The 27,180-nt window shown below is 41.8% G+C and overlaps 1 protein-coding gene across 1 annotated transcript in view; it reads left to right on the forward strand.

Annotated features, from left to right (window-relative positions):
* SLC37A1 (solute carrier family 37 member 1) overlaps positions 1-27,180 on the forward strand; it is a 147,780-nt gene that overhangs the window by 94,277 nt on the left and 26,323 nt on the right. Inside the window, exon 7 of the mRNA XM_075334805.1 lies at positions 527-603. Coding sequence (XP_075190920.1) covers positions 527-603 — 77 coding nt within the window. The remainder of the gene's footprint in view (positions 1-526; positions 604-27,180) is intronic.

Below are 27,180 nucleotides of genomic sequence, written 5' to 3' on the forward strand. Positions count from 1 at the left end.
GTCACAGATCCTTAATTGAAGAGGTGTTCATCATCAGCCTTAGTCTATCTGGCGACAGCTGGTGGACGTTATCTGACAATGGTTGGTGGCCGTTATTGGCTGATGGATGTTATTTTGTCACAGCTGGCGGCCATTATTTGGCGACGGCTGGTGACTCAGTGGTTAACAGTCTTGGTCTGCAGTGCTGGCGTCTTGGGTTTAGATTCCGCCATGGACAGAATCTGCAGGGAGTTTGTATGTGCTCCCTGTGTTGGTGGGCTTCTTCCGAGGTCTCCGGTTTCCTCCCACACTCCATTACATACTGATGGGGAATGTAGATTGTGAGCCCCACTGGGGACCGTGATGATCACGTCTGTAAAGTGCTGCACAAAGTGTTGGTGCTGTATATGCATAGCATATAAGAAGTCTGAAAACAGGGGGCTGTCAATCTTGCAGTGTCACCATGAAGTGTCTGGGGGATTGGGTTCCTGAGCAAGATTCTGCCGGTCTCTTTTTTTTTTTTACCTCCATGTCCTTTTACTCTCAGGTGTTGAACGGTTTGGTTCAGACCACCGGTTGGCCCAGTGTCGTCACCTGCATCGGGAACTGGTTTGGGAAAGGCAGGTAAGAAATAAACAATGTCAGAGCCGGTCTCTTCTCTCTGTGTAGTATGGGTGGACAACTCGCGAGCCGGGAATGTAAACAGATTTCGGTTCCTCCAGTCCCTGTGCAGATTCCCAGTTTTGATGCCTCCTTAACTCTTCCATAGACTGTGAACACGTGCAGGCAGCAGCCACTACTGATTGCTGCAGCGCTGGATTGTGTCCCGTGCCAGGTCAGCACGTTTGTGGGTGGAGGTCGCACGCTACGCTCGTGTCCCGCTCCTACAATCAATGCCGTAGTGTATTTTATGTCATGTATTTACACCTTCCTCTGTGTGTCCTATGTCAGAGGTGGAGCTGGCTTTTTCCAGCACCCGGGGCAAGAATTCAGATTTGGGCCCCCCTCATGCAGTGTGAGTAGTCATCATGTGATTTGCACTTAGTCACTTGCCAATGAGCTGCTCTTCCTAATTTTCTCAATGTTCAGTGAAGACCTACAGCCCCAGCTTCATTGAGAGAAGCAGGAAGAGAAGCTGGATGTCACGTGACCGTAAGCATAAAAACCACATACGACTGCTGAAACCATAATGCAGAGCTGAATCCTGACAGTGAGTATATTAGACGCTGCTAGTAATGGGCTACAGGTCTAATGTTTTAAAGGGCTTGTCCAGGTTTGTGAAAAGTCTGCAATCATTCTGTGTGACTGTAGACTTCCTAATTCTCACATCGCGTGCACTGCACACTTTTTGGATTTTCCTGGACCAGTGGCAAGAGTGGACAATCATGTGATCATGTAATTTTCATGCTTCCAGACACATTCCACCTAGATGTGTCTGGCGTCACTCAATTCACTTGCATGTCTAGTCAGCATGTGACCGCATGGATGTAAATGACATCGGTGTGGGTCTGTGACATCCCGTTCTCACTGGCAGGACCAGAGAATCTTTACAGTGAAGTCTGCAGTCACATAATTATTGTACATTTTCATCAGCGTTGGACAACCCCTTAAATGCTCCTAACATAAAAACATAGTAACCCTTAACATGTCAGATGGTTCAACACTTTAACAACATAGCTATGTATAACGTAATCTTAAAAGTTAAGAATTGTGATATATGAACAGGAGCAGAAATATAAGAGCATAAGAATACATCATCAGACACACCAGCAGTACAGAGATATCTCAGTAGAGCCCCCATCAGTACAGAGACACAGCATCACTACCCTCATCAGTACAGAAACACATTACAGAAACACCAGACGTACAGGAATACCTCAGTAGAGCCCCCATCAGTACAGAGACATAGCATCACTACCCTCGTCAGTACAGAAACACCTCACCATAACCGCCAGCAGTACAGGAATACCTCAGTAGAGCCCCCATCAGTACAGAGACACAGCATCACTACCCTCATCAGTACAGAAACACATCACCAGAAACACCAGCAGTACAGAAATACCTCAGTAGAGCCCCCATCAGTACAAAGACATAGCATCACTACCCTTATCATACAGATACACGTCACCATAACCACCAGCAGTACAGAAATGCCTCATTAGAGCCCCCATCAGTACAGAATTGACTTAGAAGAACTTGTTCTATTAGTCAGCATAGAGTTAATAAGCATTAATTTACAATTTGCCAGAAGGCAACTCGAAACCTAAATTAAGGACTAATTAAAATATAACTTTTATTTTCAATCACTAAAAATATTTTTAGATTTTTATATATCAGACACACAGCAAACTTTTAAAACCACTAAATGTGGTGACCCTTAGCAGATCTCATGTGTTATAGCCATGTTAGCAGCTGATCATTGTTGAGCTCCCATCTGGACTCTATTATTACATCCGCAGCTCAATAAGCTATATATCTATCACTGCTATTATTGGCGATCAGCGCATTTGCTTATTAAAATACTATCAGTAGCCTCCCCAACATGTTTCACCGCACTGGCTTCATCAGGGGGCAGAGGCTAATACTGAATTACAATGTCTGAACGGACCTTTAAAAGCCTTTGTTCTGACCTCATATGTCTAAAGGCCAATCCAATCCTTCATATCATTCTCACGGAGGAGACTGCAGGGAGATAGGTACCAATCACTTTAATGGTGATGTAGCTCCTATTCGTCCCATAGACGGTCTCACACCGATAACCACAATGATTGGGAGACTCACCACCCATACGTCCCCCTATCGTCCTCCGTGATCCAATCTATCTCCGTATATTTCATCCAGTTAGAGCTTCCCTAACATTGCGTTCTCATACTCTTCCGGGTTGCTTCCAATGACGTCATAGCGCATGCGTATACTAGATCGCTATCACTGCGCCTCCGCCTGTGTTTAGACAGATGAAGTCCCCGTTACGCATGCGTTAAATCTTCGCTTCTCTTACTGTGTTCTCGTACACTGTGCACGTGCAGGGACTTCGTCATTTTTTGCTCTCTTGTTCATTATCACGCGTGCGTCCAGACTTTGTCATTGTTTCTATCGGTCTCACTATACCAGTGCTCCATATCCTCTAACAAACAGACTAACTATGCATATATTCATCAATACAATTCATTTATTTTTCCTGAGGAAGGAGACGGAGATGTCTCTGAAACGCGTAGAATTATGAAATAAAGGAAATCTTTTTCATCTACAACATCAGTGGTTTTTAGCGCGGCATTTAAACCGGTTTTCTCTTTACCTGACCTATATTTTATATACTGCATTCCGGGGCCGCTGCTAAACCACAAAAAGGCACTCACATGCGATCATAAGGAGTTGTGACTTGCACAACCCTACCAGGTGAGTGTACCTCTTTCTGTCTCTCTACCCTCATACCGGGTAAGACCCTATTGCGCTTTTTCCCCCTACAGCTCTACAAGTTCTCGTTTATCACTAGGTATACTTAAGGATTTAGGTCTTTTCGTCCTACCCATATACCAAGCGCTTTACTTTGAAATAACCTATAACCCATATTAAGTGTAGCCAGCAGACCGCAATTCTCTACAGGACTTAAAATAAGTCGATTTTCATGAAACCTCATAATATAATCTCTATCTCTTCTATGATTTTACGGTATATTTCTAGCTCTTATAATCAGTACACCGTCATTATGACATAAAATCTCTACCAATGACTTAATCTTCATTAACTATACCAGTATCTTCTAGTCCCTACATTTCCTATCCGATTAATATATAAGAAGCATAGCATATTGTATGATGGTATACTATAGATTCATGAATTGTGAGCGCTCACCTAACGTGGGATCCTCCATAATATCTGTACAACTTTAGAAAATACTGAGACTTTCATGGGAAATAAAAAACTGCTTGTGTGTTGAAGGATTGTTCATATCAATGCTAATATACTTTAGATCCGGATTCTAGTGTCTATGATACGATATGATCTTTTTATACCACTTTTATGTATATTTTTCTCTATTTCCAATATTGGACATGGCAGTAAAATGTCATCCATAAGTTCATTGATTAGATTGTATAAATGTATGTATATATGTAAAGAAAGGAAGAGATTCCAGCAACTTCAGGAGAAAGTAGAATTTTCTTAAAAAACAGTTTCTTTATTGGTAATAAAAATATTAATATTCCATCCAAGCAAGACAAAAAATGGAGAGGCAAGACAGAGGCGCTGTTTCCTACGCGTTTCAACCTGAATAGGTCTTAATCATGGAATCATTCCACAGTTTCTTTATTGGTAATTAATATTTTTATTACCAATAAAGAAACTGTTTTTTAAGAAAATTCTACTTTCTCCTGAAGTTGCTGGAATTTCTTCCTTTCTTCATGTGTTCCCACCCAGGTCAGGGTGTTTCCGTGCACCGGAGGTAAGATTTGGGAGTGAAGAGGGGAGAGCTGAAGTTTCTTCGTTTTTGATATATATGTAAAGACCTCATTAATGTATGTATAAATGTATGTATATATGTAAAGCCCTCATTAAGGCCATTAGGACTCATGGAATGTAATTTGAAGATTCTCCTTGCTTCCTCAAAAAGCATCGCATCCAAGTTTCCTTTTCTTGCACCCAAGGCTATCTGTCTGATTCCCCAATATTTGAGTTTCAAAGTGTTTTCCCTGTGTTGGTATCTCATGTGTCTCGAGAGTGGTGCATCGGTCTCTGTATTAGGCTATGTTCACACTTCCGTTATTTTGTATCAATCACAATCCGCCGCTCAGAGAAACAACGCAATCCGTTTGCGGATTCTGTTATTTCCCATAGACTTATATGAGCGGCGGATTGTGACTGATGACCTTTCGTTGCACCCACCGTGCGGCGCATCAGTCGTCTAGTGACTAACCGTCGGACGGAAGGGACGCAGAATGCAACGTTTTTTTGTAGCGGCAAAAAAACGCACCCGTCATGTTTCCGTCGTCCTCCGTCAGGAGGCATAATGTATGTCCATGGTGCTGGATTCCGTCCCATTCTACTGAGCATGCCCAGCATGACAGGCATAGGATGGAAATCGTCTGAAATTCTCTCTCTCTCTCTCTCTCTCTCTCTCCTCTCTCAGACCTCTCTCTCACTCTCACTCTCTCTCCTCTCTCTCACCTTTCTCTCTCTCCTCCTCTTCTCACCTCTCATGCTCCCTCTCTCTCTCCTCTCACCTTTCTCTCTCTCTCTGTCTCTCTCCTCTCACCTCTCTCTTTCTCTCTCTTTCTCTCTCCTCTTTCCTCTCCCTCACCTTTCTCACTTTCTCTCTCTCTCTACTCTTTCCTCTCCCTCACCTTTCTCACCTTTCTCTCTCTCTCTCATCCCTCACCTCTCGCTTACTCTCACCTCTCTCCCTCTCTCTCTCTTTCTCTCTCTCCTCTCACCTTTCTCTCTCTCTCTGTCTCTCTCCTCCCTCACCTCTCTCTTTCTCTCACCTCTTTCTCTCACCTCTTTCTCTCTCATCTCTCTCTCTCTCTCTCTCTTTCTCTCTCCCACTGTTTTTATACTGAAATAATTTCACCAACGTGAATCCATTCCATTTCTTGTCACCCGTTGTACAACCCTTCAGTCCCATGTGTCAAGCAGCGCAGGCGACTGATGTAAAAAAATCGGAAATGTGAGCATAGCCTTAATTGTACTTATATGTTTGGATATTCTCCTCCAATATTCCTGTATTTTTTTTTCCCTACATGTAATTTTTTACAAGGACACATTGCCACATTTATCACTCCTTTTTGTTTTACGGTTGATCTTATCTTTAATAGTGTATGTGCAATTGTCCAATGGGTTGATAAACTCTCTTGAATTAGTCACATAACCACAAAAAGAGCACGTTCCACAGGTGCAATATTAGGAGTGATAGATCCTGTGTATAGCATATTGAGCTGCAGATGTAGTAAGAGAGCGCTCATGGCTACGATACATGAGATCTGCTAAGTGTAGCACCCATGGATATGGGGTACTCGATTCTGGGCAGTGTCTCTATTGGGAATGTCACGGTGTTGGCCGTTACCTGGTTCCGTGCCCTGGGCCCTTTTTGTAATGGGGATATTTACAGGGGATTGGTGAATAAAGTTTATACATGACGCCACTTGCGGTGTTGCGGCTAAGTGTAGGGAGCCACCGCTGCAGAATGTCTCTACTGGGTCTGATGGTATTAGCAGCTAGTATGGTAGTCCCTCCGCAAGTAGGGTATTGCTCCAGCGGGTGTGACGCCCTGGCAAAACCAGGTAGTCACAAAAGTGTCAACCCTCCTTGTTACCACCAAAAATCCACACCCAGGTACAACACACAGCCATAAATGCCTAGTCACCCCCTCATGATAATAAGCACACACCAGTGGGCAGGATCAGGCGGATGAGAACGCCCGCTTAAGGGTTCTGAGGTGTCAGGGGTGGGAACCAGACAGTTCAAGTTGAGTTCTGACAATGGAAGAGACACGTTTTGACAGTAGTCAAGTGCAGACCGTTGACAGCAGTGTAGTCAGGGGTAGGGGCCCCTGGACTACCCGGCTAGGTGTCAGACAGTGAACAGGGCCACAGGCGACAGAGATCCGGTCGCGGGAGACCTTAAGTGGACCGGGGCAGGGTTGTAGCCCGCCGGTGCCGACAGCCGGAATCCGGTCCGGAGGCCGTGCACAGTCGGGGTGCCTGGACCCTAGAACAAGGAAGGTTGCATACCCCTTGTTAATCAACCAGCAGAGGACAAAGTTTTAGGCCTTGTTCTCCAGAGGTCCAGAGCGAAACGGAAGCCCAACGCGGGGGATAGGGTGTCCGTCAGAACCCACAGAAATCTCAAGGGTCAGATTTTGCGGGCAAAAACTCCCAAACACACACAGTACCGGGAGTGGACTTCCCCGTTCCATGCGGAGTTGTCCCACAGAAGAGACAAACACAGACTGCAGGAGAAAGGGACACCTATTTACTACACCCGGGTGTGGGACCCGAATACACCCCCCAACGGCGACTGGTCACTGGCAACTTGGTTTACCACTGGACTTGTGTGAGATTACTGAACTGTGAGTACACCATTGATCCTCGGTCCAACCCGGCACGCCACCTCCAGCAGCCATTACTCCCATTACCGTCCACGGGCCCAGGGACTACACCTCCCCTACCCGTGGAGGGGATCCCATCTTGCTGCCCCCGCTCCATCAGCCCCAGGCGCCCATCAACAGGCAGCGGCGGTGCTACCATCCCTCACCGCAACCCACGGGTGGCGTCACCGGCACAACAAATCCCCTGTAAAATGTCCCCTCTTACAACGGTTGTGAGGATGGACGGCTGTGCGAGCCCGAGTCCGGTCACCACTCGAGCCGCAGCAGCGAACCCGAATCCGAGCAGCCTTAGAAGTGGCAGCGGCCCCCGCCTGCAATACGGGTGTATGGTGCGGTGGGCGTCGGAAGAAGGGAGTCCACACAGGTATTCAGTTCAACTGGTTTACACACTTTCTTGAGATAATAACTGCGGACCCGAGGCATGCTGGTTTCGCCTCCAGGTAACCTTTTTCCCAGTGCCAGTCTGGTTTCACTGGTACCTTCTTCCCCTGCACCTGTCTCTGGTAAGTGGGTCCCCGCGGTATAGAACACTGGGGGTCCCCGGTCTGTGGTTTCTCCACTTCTGTCCGCCTGATGGTAGCGTGAACCCTGTGGGGTATAATGCTGCGTACTTCACATAGATAGGAGAGCGATAGTTTACTATAGTGATGTACAGTGTAGGTGAGCTTAGCTATGGGTATAATGCTGTGTACTTCACATAGATAGGAGAGCGATAGTTTACTATAGGGATGTGCAGTGTAGGTGAGCTTAGCTATGGGTATAATGCTGTGTACTTCACATAGATAGGAGAGTGATAGTTTACTATAGTGATGTGCAGTGTAGGTGAGCTTAGCTATGGGTATAATGCTGTGTACTTCACATAGATAGGAGAGCGATAGTTTACTATAGTGATGTACAGTGTAGGTGAGCTTAGCTATGGGTATAATGCTGTGTACCTCACATAGATAGGAGAGCGATAGTTTACTATAGGGATGTGCAGTGTAGGTGAGCTTAGCTATGGGTATAATGCTGTGTACTTCACATAGATAATAGAGCGATAGTTTACTATAGTGATGTGCAGTGTAGGTGAGCTTAGCTATGGGTATAATGCTGTGTACCTCACATAGATAGGAGAGCGATAGTTTACTATAGTGATGTGCAGTGTAGGTGAGCTTAGCTATGGGTATAATGCTGTGTACTTCACATAGATAGGAGAGCGATAGTTTACTATAGTGATGTGCAATGTAAGTGAGCTTAGCTATGGGTATAATGCTGTGTACTTCACATAGATAGGAGAGCGATAGTTTACTATAGGGATGTGCAGTGTAGGTGAGCTTAGCTATGGGTATAATGCTGTGTACTTCACATAGATAGGAGAGCGATAGTTTACTATAGGGATGTGCAGTGTAGGTGAGCTTAGCTATGGGTATAATGCTGTGTACTTCACATAGATAGGAGAGCGATAGCTTACTATAGTGATATGCAGTGTAGGTGAGCTTAGCTATGGGTATAATGCTGTGTACTTCACATAGATAGGAGAGCGATAGTTTACTATAGTGATGTGCAGTGTAGGTGAGCTTAGCTATGGGTATAATGCTGTGTACTTCACATAGATAATAGAGCGATAGTTTACTATAGGGATGTGCAGTGTAGGTGAGCTTAGCTATGGGTATAATGCTGTGTACTTCACATAGATAGGAGAGCGATAGTTTACTATAGTGATGTGCAGTGTAGGTGAGCTTAGCTATGAGTATAATGCTGTGTACTTCACATAGATAATAGAGCGATAGTTTACTATAGTGATATGCAGTGTAGGTGAGCTTGGCTATGGGTATAATGCTGTGTACTTCACATAGATACGAGAGCGATAGTTTACTATAGTGATGTGCAGTGTAGGTGAGCTTAGCTATGGGTATAATGCTGTGTACTTCACATAGATAATAGAGCGATAGTTTACTATAGTGATATGCAGTGTAGGTGAGCTTAGCTATGGGTATAATGCTGTGTACTTCACATAGATAGGAGAGCGATAGTTTACTATAGTGATGTGCAGTGTAGGTGAGCTTAGCTATGAGTATAATGCTGTGTACTTCACATAGATAGGAGAGCGATAGTTTACTATAGTGATGTGCAGTGTAGGTGAGCTTGGCTATGGGTATAATGCTGTGTACTTCACATAGATACGAGAGCGATAGTTTACTATAGTGATGTGCAGTGTAGGTGAGCTTAGCTATGGGTATAATGCTGTGTACTTCACATAGATAGGAGAGCGATAGTTTACTATAGTGATGTGCAGTGTAGGTGAGCTTAGCTATGGGTATAATGCTGTGTACTTCACATAGATAGGAGAGCGATAGTTTACTATAGTGATGTGCAGTGTAGGTGAGCTTAGCTATGGGTATAATGCTGTGTACTTCACATAGATAGGAGAGCGATAGTTTACTATAGGGATGTGCAGTGTAGGTGAGCTTAGCTATGGGTATAATGCTGCATACTTCACATAGATAATAGAGCGATAGTTTACTATAGTGATGTGCAGTGTAGGTGAGCTTAGCTATGGGTATAATGCTGTGTACTTACCATAGATAGGAGAGCGATAGCTTACTATAGTGATGTGCAGTGTAGGTGAGCTTAGCTACGGGTATAATGCTGTGTACTTCACATAGATAGGAGAGCGATAGTTTACTATAGTGATGTGCAGTGTAGGTGAGCTTAGCTATGGGTATAATGCTGCGTTCTTCACATAGATAGGAGAGCGATAGCTTACTATAGTGATGTACAGTGTAGGTGAGCTTAGCTATGGGTATAATGCTGTGTACTTCACATAGATAATAGAGCGATAGTTTACTATAGGGATGTGCAGTGTAGGTGAGCTTAGCTATGGGTATAATGCTCTGTACTTCACATAGATAATACAGCGATAGTTTACTATAGTGATGTGCAGTGTAGGTGAGCTTAGCTATGGGTATAATGCTGCGTACTTCACATAGATAATAGAGCGATAGTTTACTATAGGGATGTGCGGTGTAGGTGAGCTTAGCTATGGGTATAATGCTCTGTACTTCACATAGATAGGAGAGTGATAGTTTACTATAGTGATGTGCAGTGTAGGTGAGCTTAGCTATGAGTATAATGCTGTGTACTTCACATAGATAATAGAGCGATAGTTTACTATAGTGATGTGCAGTGTAGATGAGCTTAGCTACGGGTATAATGCTGTGTACTTCACATAGATAGGAGAGCGATAGTTTACTATAGTGATGTGCAGTGTAGGTGAGCTTAGCTATGGGTATAATGCTGTGTACTTCACATAGATAGGAGAGCAATAGTTTACTATAGGGATGTGCGGTGTAGGTGAGCTTAGCTATGGGTATAATGCTGCGTACTTCACATAGATAATACAGCGATAGTTTACTATAGTGATGTACAGTGTAGGTGAGCTTAGCTATGGGTATAATGCTGCGTACTTCACATAGATAATACAGCGATAGTTTACTATAGGGATGTGCAGTGTAGGTGAGCTTAGCTATGGGTATAATGCTGCGTACTTCACATAGATAATACAGCGATAGTTTACTATAGTGATGTGCAGTGTAGGTGAGCTTAGCTATGGGTATAATGCTGTGTACTTCACATAGATAGGAGAGCGATAGTTTACTATAGGGATGTGCAGTGTAGGTGAGCTTAGCTATGGGTATAATGCTGCGTACTTCACATAGATAATACAGCGATAGTTTACTATAGTGATGTGCGGTGTAGGTGAGCTTAGCTATGGGTATAATGCTGTGTACTTCACATAGATAATACAGCGATAGTTTACTATAGTGATGTACAGTGTAGGTGAGCTTAGCTATGGGTATAATGCTGTGTACTTCACATAGATAATAGAGCGATAGTTTACTATAGGGATGTGCAGTGTAGGTGAGCTTAGTTATGGGTATAATGCTGTGTACTTCACATAGATAATAGAGCGATAGTTTACTATAGGGATGTGCAGTGTAGGTGAGCTTAGCTATGGGTATAATGCTGTGTACTTCACATAGATACGAGAGCGATAGTTTACTATAGGGATGTGCGGTGTAGGTGAGCTTAGCTATGGGTATAATGCTGTGTACTTCACATAGATAGGAGAGCGATAGTTTACTATAGGGATGTGCAGTGTAGGTGAGCTTAGCTATGGGTATAATGCTGTGTACTTCACATAGATAGGCGAGCGATAGTTTACTATAGTGATGTGCAGTGTAGGTGAGCTTAGCTATGGGTATAATGCTGTGTATTTCACATAGATACGAGAGCGATAGTTTACTATAGTGATGTGCAGTTTAGGTGAGCTTAGCTATGGGTATAATGCTCTGTACTTCACATATATAATAGAGCGATAGTTTACTATAGTGATGTGCAGTGTAGGTGAGCTTAGCTATGGGTATAATGCTGTGTATTTCACATAGATAGGAGAGCGATAGTTTACTATAGGGATGTGCAGTGTAGGTGAGCTTAGCTATGGGTATAATGCTGTGTATTTCACATAGATACGAGAGCGATAGTTTACTATAGTGATGTGCAGTGTAGGTGAGCTTAGCTATGGGTATAATGCTCTGTACTTCACATATATAATAGAGCGATAGTTTACTATAGTGATGTGCAGTGTAGGTGAGCTTAGCTATGGGTATAATGCTGTGTACTTCACATAGATAGGAGAGCGATAGTTTACTATAGTGATGTGCAGTGTAGGTGAGCTTAGCTATGGGTATAATGCTCTGTACTTCACATATATAATAGAGCGATAGTTTACTATAGTGATGTGCAGTGTAGGTGAGCTTAGCTACGGGTATAATGCTGTGTACTTCACATAGATAGGAGAGCAATAGTTTACTATAGTGATGTGCAGTGTAGGTGAGCTTAGCTATGGGTATAATGCTGTGTACTTCACATAGATACGAGAGCGATAGTTTACTATAGGGATGTGCAGTGTAGGTGAGCTTAGCTATAGGTATAATGCTGTGTACTTCACATAGATAGGAGAGCGATAGTTTACTATAGTGATGTGCAGTGTAGGTGAGCTTTGCTATGGGTATAATGCTGTGTACTTCACATAGATGGGAGAGTGATAGTTTACTATAGTGATATGCATTGTAGGTGAGCTTAGCTATGGGTATAATGCTGCATACTTCACATAGATAATAGAGCGATAGTTTACTATAGGGATGTGCAGTGTAGGTGAGCTTAGCTATGGGTATAATGCTGTGTACTTCACATAGATAGGAGAGCAATAGTTTACTATAGGGATGTGCGGTGTAGGTGAGCTTAGCTATGGGTATAATGCTGCGTACTTCACATAGATAATACAGCGATAGTTTACTATAGTGATGTACAGTGTAGGTGAGCTTAGCTATGGGTATAATGCTGCGTACTTCACATAGATAATACAGCGATAGTTTACTATAGGGATGTGCAGTGTAGGTGAGCTTAGCTTTGGGTATAATGCTGTGTACTTCACATAGATAGGAGAGCGATAGTTTACTATAGTGATGTGCAGTGTAGGTGAGCTTAGCTATGGGTATAATGCTGTGTACTTCACATAGATAATAGAGTGATAGTTTACTATAGTGATGTGCGGTGTAGGTGAGCTTAGCTATGGGTATAATGCTACGTGCTTCACATAGATAGGAGAGCGATAGTTTACTATAGTGATGTGCAGTGTAGGTGAGCTTAGCTATGGGTATAATGCTGCGTACTTCACATAGATAATAGAGCGATAGTTTACTATAGGGATGTGCAGTGTAGGTGAGCTTAGCTATGGGTATAATGCTGTGTACTTCACATAGATAGGAGAGCAATAGTTTACTATAGGGATGTGCGGTGTAGGTGAGCTTAGCTATGGGTATAATGCTGCGTACTTCACATAGATAATACAGCGATAGTTTACTATAGTGATGTACAGTGTAGGTGAGCTTAGCTATGGGTATAATGCTGCGTACTTCACATAGATAATACAGCGATAGTTTACTATAGGGATGTGCAGTGTAGGTGAGCTTAGCTATGGGTATAATGCTGCGTACTTCACATAGATAATACAGCGATAGTTTACTATAGTGATGTGCAGTGTAGGTGAGCTTAGCTATGGGTATAATGCTGTGTACTTCACATAGATAGGAGAGCGATAGTTTACTATAGGGCTGTGCGGTGTAGGTGAGCTTAGCTATGGGTATAATGCTGTGTACTTCACATAGATAATACAGCGATAGTTTACTATAGTGATGTACAGTGTAGGTGAGCTTAGCTATGGGTATAATGCTGTGTACTTCACATAGATAATAGAGCGATAGTTTACTATAGGGATGTGCAGTGTAGGTGAGCTTAGTTATGGGTATAATGCTGTGTACTTCACATAGATAATAGAGCGATAGTTTACTATAGGGATGTGCAGTGTAGGTGAGCTTAGTTATGGGTATAATGCTGTGTACTTCACATAGATAATAGAGCGATAGTTTACTATAGGGATGTGCAGTGTAGGTGAGCTTAGCTATGGGTATAATGCTGTGTACTTCACATAGATAATAGAGCGATAGTTTACTAAAGGGATGTACAGTGTAGGTGAGCTTAGCTTTGGGTATAATGCTGTGTACTTCACATAGATAGGAGAGTGATAGTTTACTATAGTGATGTGCAGTGTAGGTGAGCTTAGCTATGGGTATAATGCTGTGTACTTCACATAGATAATAGAGTGATAGTTTACTATAGTGATGTGCGGTGTAGGTGAGCTTAGCTATGGGTATAATGCTACGTACTTCACATAGATAGGAGAGCGATAGTTTACTATAGGGATGTGCAGTGTAGGTGAGCTTAGCTATGAGTATAATGCTGTGTACTTCACATAGATAATAGAGCGATAGTTTACTATAGTAATGTGCAGTGTAGGTGAGCTTAGCTATGGGTATAATGCTGTGTACTTCACATAGATAGGAGAGCGATAGTTTACTATAGTGATGTGCAGTGTAGGTGAGCTTAGCTATGGGTATAATGCTGTGTACTTCACATAGATAGGAGAGCGATAGTTTACTATAGGGATGTGCAGTGTAGGTGAGCTTAGCTATGGGTATAATGCTGTGTACTTCACATAGATAGGAGAGCGATAGTTTACTATAGGGATGTGCAGTGTAGGTGAGCTTAGCTATGGGTATAATGCTGTGTACTTCACATAGATAGGAGAGCGATAGTTTACTATAGGGATGTGCAGTGTAGGTGAGCTTAGCTATGGGTATAATGCTGTGTACTTCACATAGATAGGAGAGCGATAGTTTACTATAGTGATGTGCAGTGTAGGTGAGCTTAGCTATGGGTATAATGCTGTGTACTTCACATAGATGGGAGAGCGATAGTTTACTATAGTGATGTGCAGTGTAGGTGAGCTTAGCTATGAGTATAATGCTGTGTACTTCACATAGATACGAGAGCGATAGCTTACTATAGTGATGTGCAGTGTACGTGAGCTTAGCTATGGGTATAATGCTGTGTACTTCACATAGATAATAGAGCGATAGTTTACTATAGGGATGTGCAGTGTAGGTGAGCTTAGCTATGAGTATAATGCTGTGTACTTCACATAGATAGGAGAGCGATAGTTTACTATAGGGATGTGCAGTGTAGGTGAGCTTAGCTATGAGTATAATGCTGTGTACTTCACATAGATAGGAGAGCGATAGTTTACTATAGTGATGTGCAGTGTAGGTGAGCTTAGCTATGGGTATAATGCTGTGTACTTCACATAGATAGGAGAGCGATAGTTTACTATAGGGATGTGCAGTGTAGGTGAGCTTAGCTATGGGTATAATGCTGCGTTCTTCACATAGATAGGAGAGCGATAGCTTACTATAGTGATGTACAGTGTAGGTGAGCTTAGCTATGGGTATAATGCTGTGTACTTCACATAGATAGGAGAGCGATAGTTTACTATAGGGATCTGCAGTGTAGGTGAGCTTACCTATGGGTATAATGCTGTGTACTTCACATAGATAATAGAGCGATAGTTTACTATAGGGATGTGCAGTGTAGGTGAGCTTAGCTATGGGTATAATGCTCTGTACTTCACATAGATAATACAGCGATAGTTTACTATAGTGATGTGCAGTGTAGGTGAGCTTAGCTATGGGTATAATGCTGCGTACTTCACATAGATAATAGAGCGATAGTTTACTATAGGGATGTGCGGTGTAGGTGAGCTTAGCTATGGGTATAATGCTCTGTACTTCACATAGATAGGAGAGTGATAGTTTACTATAGTGATGTGCAGTGTAGGTGAGCTTAGCTATGGGTATAATGCTGTGTACTTCACATAGATAATAGAGCGATAGTTTACTATAGTGATGTGCAGTGTAGATGAGCTTAGCTACGGGTATAATGCTGTGTACTTCACATAGATAGGAGAGCGATAGTTTACTATAGGGATGTGCAGTGTAGGTGAGCTTAGCTATGGGTATAATGCTGTGTACTTCACATAGATAATAGAGCGATAGTTTACTATAGGGATGTGCAGTGTAGGTGAGCTTAGCTATGGGTATAATGCTGCGTACTTCACATAGATAATAGAGCGATAGTTTACTATAGTGATGTGCAGTGTAGGTGAGCTTAGCTATGGGTATAATGCTGCGTACGTCACATAGATAGGAGAGCAATAGTTTACTATAGGGATGTGCGGTGTAGGTGAGCTTAGCTATGGGTATAATGCTGCGTACTTCACATAGATAATACAGCGATAGTTTACTATAGTGATGTACAGTGTAGGTGAGCTTAGCTATGGGTATAATGCTGCGTACTTCACATAGATAATACAGCGATAGTTTACTATAGGGATGTGCAGTGTAGGTGAGCTTAGCTATGGGTATAATGCTGCGTACTTCACATAGATAATACAGCGATAGTTTACTATAGTGATGTGCAGTGTAGGTGAGCTTAGCTATGGGTATAATGCTGTGTACTTCACATAGATAGGAGAGCGATAGTTTACTATAGGGCTGTGCGGTGTAGGTGAGCTTAGCTATGGGTATAATGCTGTGTACTTCACATAGATAATACAGCGATAGTTTACTATAGTGATGTACAGTGTAGGTGAGCTTAGCTATGGGTATAATGCTGTGTACTTCACATAGATAATAGAGCGATAGTTTACTATAGGGATGTGCAGTGTAGGTGAGCTTAGTTATGGGTATAATGCTGTGTACTTCACATAGATAATAGAGCGATAGTTTACTATAGGGATGTGCAGTGTAGGTGAGCTTAGCTATGGGTATAATGCTGTGTACTTCACATAGATACGAGAGCGATAGTTTACTATAGGGATGTGCGGTGTAGGTGAGCTTAGCTATGGGTATAATGCTGTGTACTTCACATAGATAGGAGAGCGATAGTTTACTATAGGGATGTGCAGTGTAGGTGAGCTTAGCTATGGGTATAATGCTGTGTACTTCACATAGATAGGCGAGCGATAGTTTACTATAGTGATGTGCAGTGTAGGTGAGCTTAGCTATGGGTATAATGCTGTGTATTTCACATAGATACGAGAGCGATAGTTTACTATAGTGATGTGCAGTTTAGGTGAGCTTAGCTATGGGTATAATGCTCTGTACTTCACATATATAATAGAGCGATAGTTTACTATAGTGATGTGCAGTGTAGGTGAGCTTAGCTATGGGTATAATGCTGTGTACTTCACATAGATAGGAGAGCGATAGTTTACTATAGTGATGTGCAGTGTAGGTGAGCTTAGCTACGGGTATAATGCTGTGTACTTCACATAGATAGGAGAGCAATAGTTTACTATAGTGATGTGCAGTGTAGGTGAGCTTAGCTATGGGTATAATGCTGTGTACTTCACATAGATACGAGAGCGATAGTTTACTATAGGGATGTGCAGTGTAGGTGAGCTTAGCTATAGGTATAATGCTGTGTACTTCACATAGATAGGAGAGCGATAGTTTACTATAGTGATGTGCAGTGTAGGTGAGCTTAGCTATGGGTATAATGCTGTGTACTTCACATAGATACGAGAGCGATAGTTTACTATAGGGATGTGCAGTGTAGGTGAGCTTAGCTATGGGTATAATGCTGTGTACTTCACATAGATAGGAGAGCGATAGTTTACTATAGTGATGTGCAGTGTAGGTGAGCTTTGCTATGGGTATAATGCTGTGTACTTCACATAGATGGGAGAGTGATAGTTTACTATAGTGATATGCATTGTAGGTGAGCTTAGCTATGGGTATAATGCTGCGTACTTCACATAGATAATAGAGCGATAGTTTACTATAGGGATGTGCAGTGTAGGTGAGCTTAGCTATGGGTATAATGCTGCGTACTTCACATAGATAATACAGCGATAGTTTACTATAGTGATGTACAGTGTAGGTGAGCTTAGCTATGGGTATAATGCTGCGTACTTCACATAGATAATACAGCGATAGTTTACTATAGGGATGTGCAGTGTAGGTGAGCTTAGCTATGGGTATAATGCTGCGTACTTCACATAGATAATACAGCGATAGTTTACTATAGTGATGTGCAGTGTAGGTGAGCTTAGCTATGGGTATAATGCTGTGTACTTCACATAGATAGGAGAGCGATAGTTTACTATAGGGCTGTGCGGTGTAGGTGAGCTTAGCTATGGGTATAATGCTGTGTACTTCACATAGATAATACAGCGATAGTTTACTATAGTGATGTACAGTGTAGGTGAGCTTAGCTATGGGTATAATGCTGTGTACTTCACATAGATAATAGAGCGATAGTTTACTATAGGGATGTGCAGTGTAGGTGAGCTTAGTTATGGGTATAATGCTGTGTACTTCACATAGATAATAGAGCGATAGTTTACTATAGGGATGTGCAGTGTAGGTGAGCTTAGCTATGGGTATAATGCTGTGTACTTCACATAGATAGGAGAGCGATAGTTTACTATAGGGATGTGCGGTGTAGGTGAGCTTAGCTATGGGTATAATGCTGTGTACTTCACATAGATAGGAGAGCGATAGTTTACTATAGGGATGTGCAGTGTAGGTGAGCTTAGCTATGGGTATAATGCTGTGTACTTCACATAGATAGGCGAGCGATAGTTTACTATAGTGATGTGCAGTGTAGGTGAGCTTAGCTATGGGTATAATGCTGTGTATTTCACATAGATACGAGAGCGATAGTTTACTATAGTGATGTGCAGTTTAGGTGAGCTTAGCTATGGGTATAATGCTCTGTACTTCACATATATAATAGAGCGATAGTTTACTATAGTGATGTGCAGTGTAGGTGAGCTTAGCTATGGGTATAATGCTGTGTACTTCACATAGATAGGAGAGCGATAGTTTACTATAGTGATGTGCAGTGTAGGTGAGCTTAGCTATGGGTATAATGCTGTGTACTTCACATAGATACGAGAGCGATAGTTTACTATAGGGATGTGCAGTGTAGGTGAGCTTAGCTATAGGTATAATGCTGTGTACTTCACATAGATAGGAGAGCGATAGTTTACTATAGTGATGTGCAGTGTAGGTGAGCTTAGCTATGGGTATAATGCTGTGTACTTCACATAGATAGGAGAGCGATAGTTTACTATAGTGATGTGCAGTGTAGGTGAGCTTTGCTATGGGTATAATGCTGTGTACTTCACATAGATGGGAGAGTGATAGTTTACTATAGTGATATGCATTGTAGGTGAGCTTAGCTATGGGTATAATGCTGCGTACTTCACATAGATAATAGAGCGATAGTTTACTATAGGGATGTGCAGTGTAGGTGAGCTTAGCTATGGGTATAATGCTGTGTACTTCACATAGATAGGAGAGCAATAGTTTACTATAGGGATGTGCGGTGTAGGTGAGCTTAGCTATGGGTATAATGCTGCGTACTTCACATAGATAATACAGCGATAGTTTACTATAGTGATGTACAGTGTAGGTGAGCTTAGCTATGGGTATAATGCTGCGTACTTCACATAGATAATACAGCGATAGTTTACTATAGGGATGTGCAGTGTAGGTGAGCTTAGCTTTGGGTATAATGCTGTGTACTTCACATAGATAGGAGAGCGATAGTTTACTATAGTGATGTGCAGTGTAGGTGAGCTTAGCTATGGGTATAATGCTGTGTACTTCACATAGATAATAGAGTGATAGTTTACTATAGTGATGTGCGGTGTAGGTGAGCTTAGCTATGGGTATAATGCTACGTACTTCACATAGATAGGAGAGCGATAGTTTACTATAGTGATGTGCAGTGTAGGTGAGCTTAGCTATGGGTATAATGCTGCGTACTTCACATAGATAATAGAGCGATAGTTTACTATAGGGATGTGCAGTGTAGGTGAGCTTAGCTATGGGTATAATGCTGTGTACTTCACATAGATAGGAGAGCAATAGTTTACTATAGGGATGTGCGGTGTAGGTGAGCTTAGCTATGGGTATAATGCTGCGTACTTCACATAGATAATACAGCGATAGTTTACTATAGTGATGTACAGTGTAGGTGAGCTTAGCTATGGGTATAATGCTGCGTACTTCACATAGATAATACAGCGATAGTTTACTATAGGGATGTGCAGTGTAGGTGAGCTTAGCTATGGATATAATGCTGCGTACTTCACATAGATAATACAGCGATAGTTTACTATAGTGATGTGCAGTGTAGGTGAGCTTAGCTATGGGTATAATGCTGTGTACTTCACATAGATAGGAGAGCGATAGTTTACTATAGGGCTGTGCGGTGTAGGTGAGCTTAGCTATGGGTATAATGCTGTGTACTTCACATAGATAATACAGCGATAGTTTACTATAGTGATGTACAGTGTAGGTGAGCTTAGCTATGGGTATAATGCTGTGTACTTCACATAGATAATAGAGCGATAGTTTACTATAGGGATGTGCAGTGTAGGTGAGCTTAGTTATGGGTATAATGCTGTGTACTTCACATAGATAATAGAGCGATAGTTTACTATAGGGATGTGCAGTGTAGGTGAGCTTAGCTATGGGTATAATGCTGTGTACTTCACATAGATAATAGAGCGATAGTTTACTAAAGGGATGTACAGTGTAGGTGAGCTTAGCTTTGGGTATAATGCTGTGTACTTCACATAGATAGGAGAGCGATAGTTTACTATAGTGATGTGCAGTGTAGGTGAGCTTAGCTATGGGTATAATGTTGTGTACTTCACATAGATGGGAGAGTGATAGTTTACTATAGTGATGTGCAGTGTAGGTGAGCTTAGCTATGGGTATAATGCTGTGTACTTCACATAGATAATAGAGTGATAGTTTACTATAGTGATGTGCGGTGTAGGTGAGCTTAGCTATGGGTATAATGCTACGTACTTCACATAGATAGGAGAGCGATAGTTTACTATAGGGATGTGCAGTGTAGGTGAGCTTAGCTATGAGTATAATGCTGTGTACTTCACATAGATAATAGAGCGATAGTTTACTATAGTAATGTGCAGTGTAGGTGAGCTTAGCTATGGGTATAATGCTGCGTACATCACATAGATAGGAGAGCGATAGCTTACTATAGTGATGTGCAGTGTAGGTGAGCTTAGCTATGGGTATAATGCTGTGTACTTCACATAGATAGGAGAGCGATAGTTTACTATAGTGATGTGCAGTGTAGGTGAGCTTAGCTATGGGTATAATGCTGTGTACTTCACATAGATAGGAGAGCGATAGTTTACTATAGGGATGTGCAGTGTAGGTGAGCTTAGCTATGGGTATAATGCTGTGTACTTCACATAGATAGGAGAGCGATAGTTTACTATAGGGATGTGCAGTGTAGGTGAGCTTAGCTATGGGTATAATGCTGTGTACTTCACATAGATAGGAGAGCGATAGTTTACTATAGGGATGTGCAGTGTAGGTGAGCTTAGCTATGGGTATAATGCTGTGTACTTCACATAGATAGGAGAGCGATAGTTTACTATAGTGATGTGCAGTGTAGGTGAGCTTAGCTATGAGTATAATGCTGTGTACTTCACATAGATACGAGAGCGATAGCTTACTATAGTGATGTGCAGTGTACGTGAGCTTAGCTATGGGTATAATGCTGTGTACTTCACATAGATAATAGAGCGATAGTTTACTATAGGGATGTGCAGTGTAGGTGAGCTTAGCTATGAGTATAATGCTGTGTACTTCACATAGATAGGAGAGCGATAGTTTACTATAGGGATGTGCAGTGTAGGTGAGCTTAGCTATGAGTATAATGCTGTGTACTTCACATAGATAGGAGAGCGATAGTTTACTATAGTGATGTGCAGTGTAGGTGAGCTTAGCTATGGGTATAATGCTGTGTACTTCACATAGATAGGAGAGCGATAGTTTACTATAGGGATGTGCAGTGTAGGTGAGCTTATCTATGGGTATAATGCTGCGTACTTCACATAGATAATAGAGCGATAGTTTACTATAGTGATGTGCAGTGTAGGTGAGCTTAGCTATGGGTATAATGCTGTGTACTTCACATAGATAATAGAGCGATAGTGTACTATAGTGATGTGCAGTGTAGGTGAGCTTAGCGATGAGTATAATGCTGTGTACTTCACATAGATAGGAGAGCGATAGTTTACTATAGTGATGTGCAGTGTAGGTGAGCTTAGCTATGGGTATAATGCTGTGTACTTCACATAGATAATAGAGCGATAGTGTACTATAGTGATGTGCAGTGTAGGTGAGCTTAGCGATGAGTATAATGCTGTGTACTTCACATAGATAGGAGAGCGATAGTTTACTATAGGGATGTGCAGTGTAGGTGAGCTTAGCTATGGGTATAATGCTGTGCACTTCACATAGATAGGAGAGCGATAGTTTACTATAGTGATGTACAGTGTAGGTGAGCTTAGCTATGGGTATAATGCTGTGTACTTCACATAGATAATAGAGCGATAGTTTACTATAGTAATGTGCAGTGTAGGTGAGCTTAGCTATGGGTATAATGCTGTGTACTTCACATAGATAGGAGAGCGATAGTTTACTATAGTGATGTACAGTGTAGGTGAGCTTAGCTATGGGTATAATGCTGTGTACTTCACATAGATAATAGAGCGATAGTTTACTATAGGGATGTGCAGTGTAGGTGAGCTTAGCTATGGGTATAATGCTGTGTACTTCACATAGATAGGAGAGCGATAGTTTACTATAGTGATGTGCAGTGTAGGTGAGCTTAGCTATGGGTATAATGCTGCGTACTTCACATAGATAGGAGAGCGATAGTTTACTATAGTGATGTGCAGTGTAGGTGAGCTTAGCTATGGGTATAATGCTGCGTACTTCACATAGATAGGAGAGCGATAGTTTACTATAGTGATGTGCAGTGTAGGTGAGCTTAGCTATGGGTATAATGCTGTGTACTTCACATAGATAGGAGAGCGATAGTTTACTATAGTGATGTACAGTGTAGGTGAGCTTAGCTATGGGTATAATGCTGTGTACTTCACATAGATAATAGAGCGATAGTTTACTATAGGGATGTGCAGTGTAGGTGAGCTTAGCTATGAGTATAATGCTGTGTACTTCACATAGATAGGAGAGCGATAGTTTACTATAGTGATGTACAGTGTAGGTGAGCTTAGCTATGGGTATAATGCTGTGTACTTCACATAGATAATAGAGCGATAGTTTACTATAGTGATGTGCAGTGTAGGTGAGCTTAGCTATGGGTATAATGCTGTGTACTTCACATAGATAGGAGAGCGATAGTTTACTATAGTGATGTGCAGTGTAGGTGAGCTTAGCTATGGGTATAATGCTGTGTACTTCACATAGATAGGAGAGCGATAGTTTACTATAGTGATGTACAGTGTAGGTGAGCTTAGCTATGGGTATAATGCTGTGTACTTCACATAGATAATAGAGCGATAGTTTACTATAGTGATGTGCAGTGTAGGTGAGCTTAGCTATGGGTATAATGCTGTGTACTTCACATAGATAGGAGAGCGATAGTTTACTATAGTGATGTACAGTGTAGGTGAGCTTAGCTATGGGTATAATGCTGTGTACTTCACATAGATAATAGAGCGATAGTTTACTATAGGGATGTGCAGTGTAGGTGAGCTTAGCTATGGGTATAATGCTGTGTACTTCACATAGATAGGAGAGCGATAGTTTACTATAGAGATGTGCAGTGTAGGTGAGCTTAGCTATGGGTATAATGCTGTGTACGTCACATAGATAGGAGAGCGATAGCTTACTATAGTGATGTGCAGTGTAGGTGAGCTTAGCTATGGGTATAATGCTGTGTACGTCACATAGATAATAGAGCGATAGTTTACTATAGTGATGTGCAGTGTAGGTGAGCTTAGCTATGGGTATAATGCTGTGTACTTCACATAGATAGGAGAGCGATAGTTTACTATAGTGATGTGCAGTGTAGGTGAGCTTAGCTATGGGTATAATGCTGTGTACTTCACATAGATGGGAGAGTGATAGTTTACTATAGTGATGTACAGTGTAGGTGAGCTTAGCTATAGGTATAATGCTGCGTTCTTCACATAGATAGGAGAGCGATAGTTTACTATAGTGATGTGCAGTGTAGGTGAGCTTAGCTATGGGTATAATGCTGTGTACTTCACATAGATAATAGAGCGATAGTTTACTATAGGGATGTGCAGTGTAGGTGAGCTTAGCTATGGGTATAATGCTGCGTACTTCACATAGATAATACAGCGATAGTTTACTATAGGGATGTGCAGTGTAGGTGAGCTTAGCTATGGGTATAATGCTGCGTACTTCACATAGATAATACAGCGATAGTTTACTATAGTGATGTGCAGTGTAGGTGAGCTTAGCTATGGGTATAATGCTGCGTACTTCACATAGATAGGAGAGCGATAGTTTACTATAGTGATGTACAGTGTAGGTGAGCTTAGCTATGGGTATAATGCTGTGTACTTCACATAGATAGGAGAGCGATAGTTTACTATAGTGATGTGCGGTGTAGGTGAGCTTAGCTATGGGTCTAATGCTGTGTACTTCACATAGATAATAGAGCGATAGTTTACTATAGGGATGTGCAGTGTAGGTGAGCTTAGCTATGGGTATAATGCTGTGTACTTCACATAGATAATAGAGCGATAGTTTACTATAGAGATGTGCAGTGTTGGTGAGCTTAGCTATGGGTATAATGCTGTGTACTTCACATAGATAATAGAGCGATAGTTTACTATAGTGATGTGCAGTGTAGGTGAGCTTAGCTATGGGTATAATGCTGTGTACTTCACATAGATAATAGAGCGATAGTTTACTATAGGGATGTGCAGTGTAGGTGAGCTTAGCTATGGGTATAATGCTGTGTACTTCACATAGATAATAGAGCGATAGTTTACTATAGGGATGTGCAGTGTAGGTGAGCTTAGCTATGGGTATAATGCTGCGTACTTCACATAGATAGGAGAGCGATAGTTTACTATAGGGATGTGCAGTGTAGGTGAGCTTAGCTATAGGTATAATGCTGTGTACTTCACATAGATAGGAGAGCGATAGTTTACTATAGAGATGTGCAGTGTTGGTGAGCTTAGCTATGGGTATAATGCTGTGTACCTCACATAGATAGGAGAGCGATAGTTTACTATAGGGATGTGCAGTGTAGGTGAGCTTAGCTATGGGTATAATGCTGTGTACTTCACATAGATAGGAGAGCGATAGTTTACTATAGGGATGTGCAGTGTAGGTGAGCTTAGCTATGGGTATAATGCTGTGTACTTCACATAGATAGGAGAGCGATAGTTTACTATAGTGATGTACAATGTAAGTGAGCTTAGCTATGGATATAATGCTGTGTACTTCACATAGATAATAGAGCGATAGTTTACTATAGTGATGTGCAGTGTAGGTGAGCTTAGCTATGGGTATAATGCTGCGTACTTCACATAGATAATACAGCGATAGTTTACTATAGAGATGTGCAGTGTAGGTGAGCTTAGCTATGGGTATAATGCTGTGTACTTCACATAGATAGGAGAGCGATAGCTTACTATAGGGATGTGCAGTGTAGGTGAGCTTAGCTATGGGTATAATGTTGTGTACTTCACATAGATAGGAGAGCGATAGTTTACTATAGGGATGTGCGGTGTAGGTGAGCTTAGCTATGGGTATAATGCTGTGTACTTCACATAGATAATAGAGTGATAGTTTACTATAGTGATGTGCGGTGTAGGTGAGCTTAGCTATGGGTATAATGCTGCGTACTTCACATAGATAGGAGAGCGATAGTTTACTATAGTGATGTGCAGTGTAGGTGAGCTTAGCTATGGGTATAATGCTGTGTACTTCACATAGATAATAGAGCGATAGTTTACTATAGTGATGTGCAGTGTATGTGAGCTTAGCTATGGGTATAATGCTGTGTACTTCACATAGATAGGAGAGCGATAGTTTACTATAGGGCTGTGCGGTGTAGGTGAGCTTTGCTATGGGTATAATGCTGTGTACTTCACATAGATAATAGAGCGATAGTTTACTATAGTGATGTGCAGTGTAGGTGAGCTTAGCTATGGGTATAATGCTGTGTACTTCACATAGATACGAGAGCGATAGCTTACTATAGTGATGTGCAGTGTATGTGAGCTTAGCTATGGGTATAATGCTGTGTACTTCACATAGATAATAGAGTGATAGTTTACTATAGTGATGTGCAGTGTAGGTGAGCTTAGCTTTGGGTATAATGCTGTGTACTTCACATAGATGGGAGAGTGATAGTTTACTATAGGGATGTGCAGTGTAGGTGAGCTTTGCTATGGGTATAATGCTGTGTACTTCACATAGATAATAGAGTGATAGTTTACTATAGGGATGTGCAGTGTAGGTGAGCTTAGCTATGGGTATAATGCTGTGTACTTCACATAGATACGAGAGCGATAGTTTACTATAGTGATGTGCAGTGTAGGTGAGCTTAGCTATGGGTATAATGCTGCATACTTCACATAGATAATTAACAACAAGGTAGCTAAGCTCACCTACACTGCACATCACTATAGTAAACTATCGCTCTCCTATCTATGTGAAGTACGCAGCATTATACCCATAGCTAAGCTCACCTACACTGCACATCCCTATAGTAAACTATCGCTCTATTATCTATGTGAAGTACGCAGCATTATACCCATAGCTAAGCTCACCTACACTGCACATCCCTATAGTGAACTATCGCTCTCCTATCTATGTGAAGTACACAGCATTATACCCAAAGCTAAGCTCACCTACACTGCACATCCCTATAGTAAACTATCGCTCTCCTATCTATGTGAAGTATGCAGCATTATACCCATAGCTAAGCTCACCTACTCTGCACATCACTATTGTAAGCTATCGCTCTCCTATCTATATGAAGTACACAGCATTATACCCATAGCTAAGCTCACCTACACTGCACATCACTATAGTAAACTATCGCTCGCCTATCTATGTGAAGTACGCAGCATTATACCCATAGCTAAGCTCACCTACACTGCACATCCCTATAGTAAACTATCGCTCTATTATCTATGTGACGTACGCAGCATTATACCCATAGCTAAGCTCACCTACACTGCACATCACTATAGTAAACTATCGCTGTATTATCTATGTGAAGTACACAGCATTATACCCATAGCTAAGCTCACCTACACTGCACATCACTATAGTAAACTATCGCTCTCCTATCTATGTGAAGTACGCAGCATTATACCCATAGCTAAGCTCACCTACACCGCACATCACTATAGTAAACTATCACTCTATTATCTATGTGAAGTACACAGCATTATACCCAAAGCTAAGCTCACCTACACTGCACATCCCTTTAGTAAACTATCGCTCTCCTATCTATGTGATGTGCAGTGTAGGGGAGCTTAGCTATGGGTATAATGCTGCGTACTTCACATAGATAATAGAGCGATAGTTTACTATAGAGATGTGCAGTGTAGGTGAGCTTAGCTATGGGTATAATGCTGTGTACTTCACATAGATAATAGAGCGATAGTTTACTATAGGGATGTGCAGTGTAGGTGAGCTTAGCTATGGGTATAATGCTGTGTACTTCACATAGATAGGAGAGCGATAGTTTACTATAGGGATGTGCAGTGTAGGTGAGCTTAGCTATGGGTATAATGCTGCATA

Source organism: Anomaloglossus baeobatrachus, chromosome 2 (genome assembly GCF_048569485.1).
Source record: "Anomaloglossus baeobatrachus isolate aAnoBae1 chromosome 2, aAnoBae1.hap1, whole genome shotgun sequence".
Lineage (NCBI taxonomy): Eukaryota > Metazoa > Chordata > Amphibia > Anura > Aromobatidae > Anomaloglossus > Anomaloglossus baeobatrachus.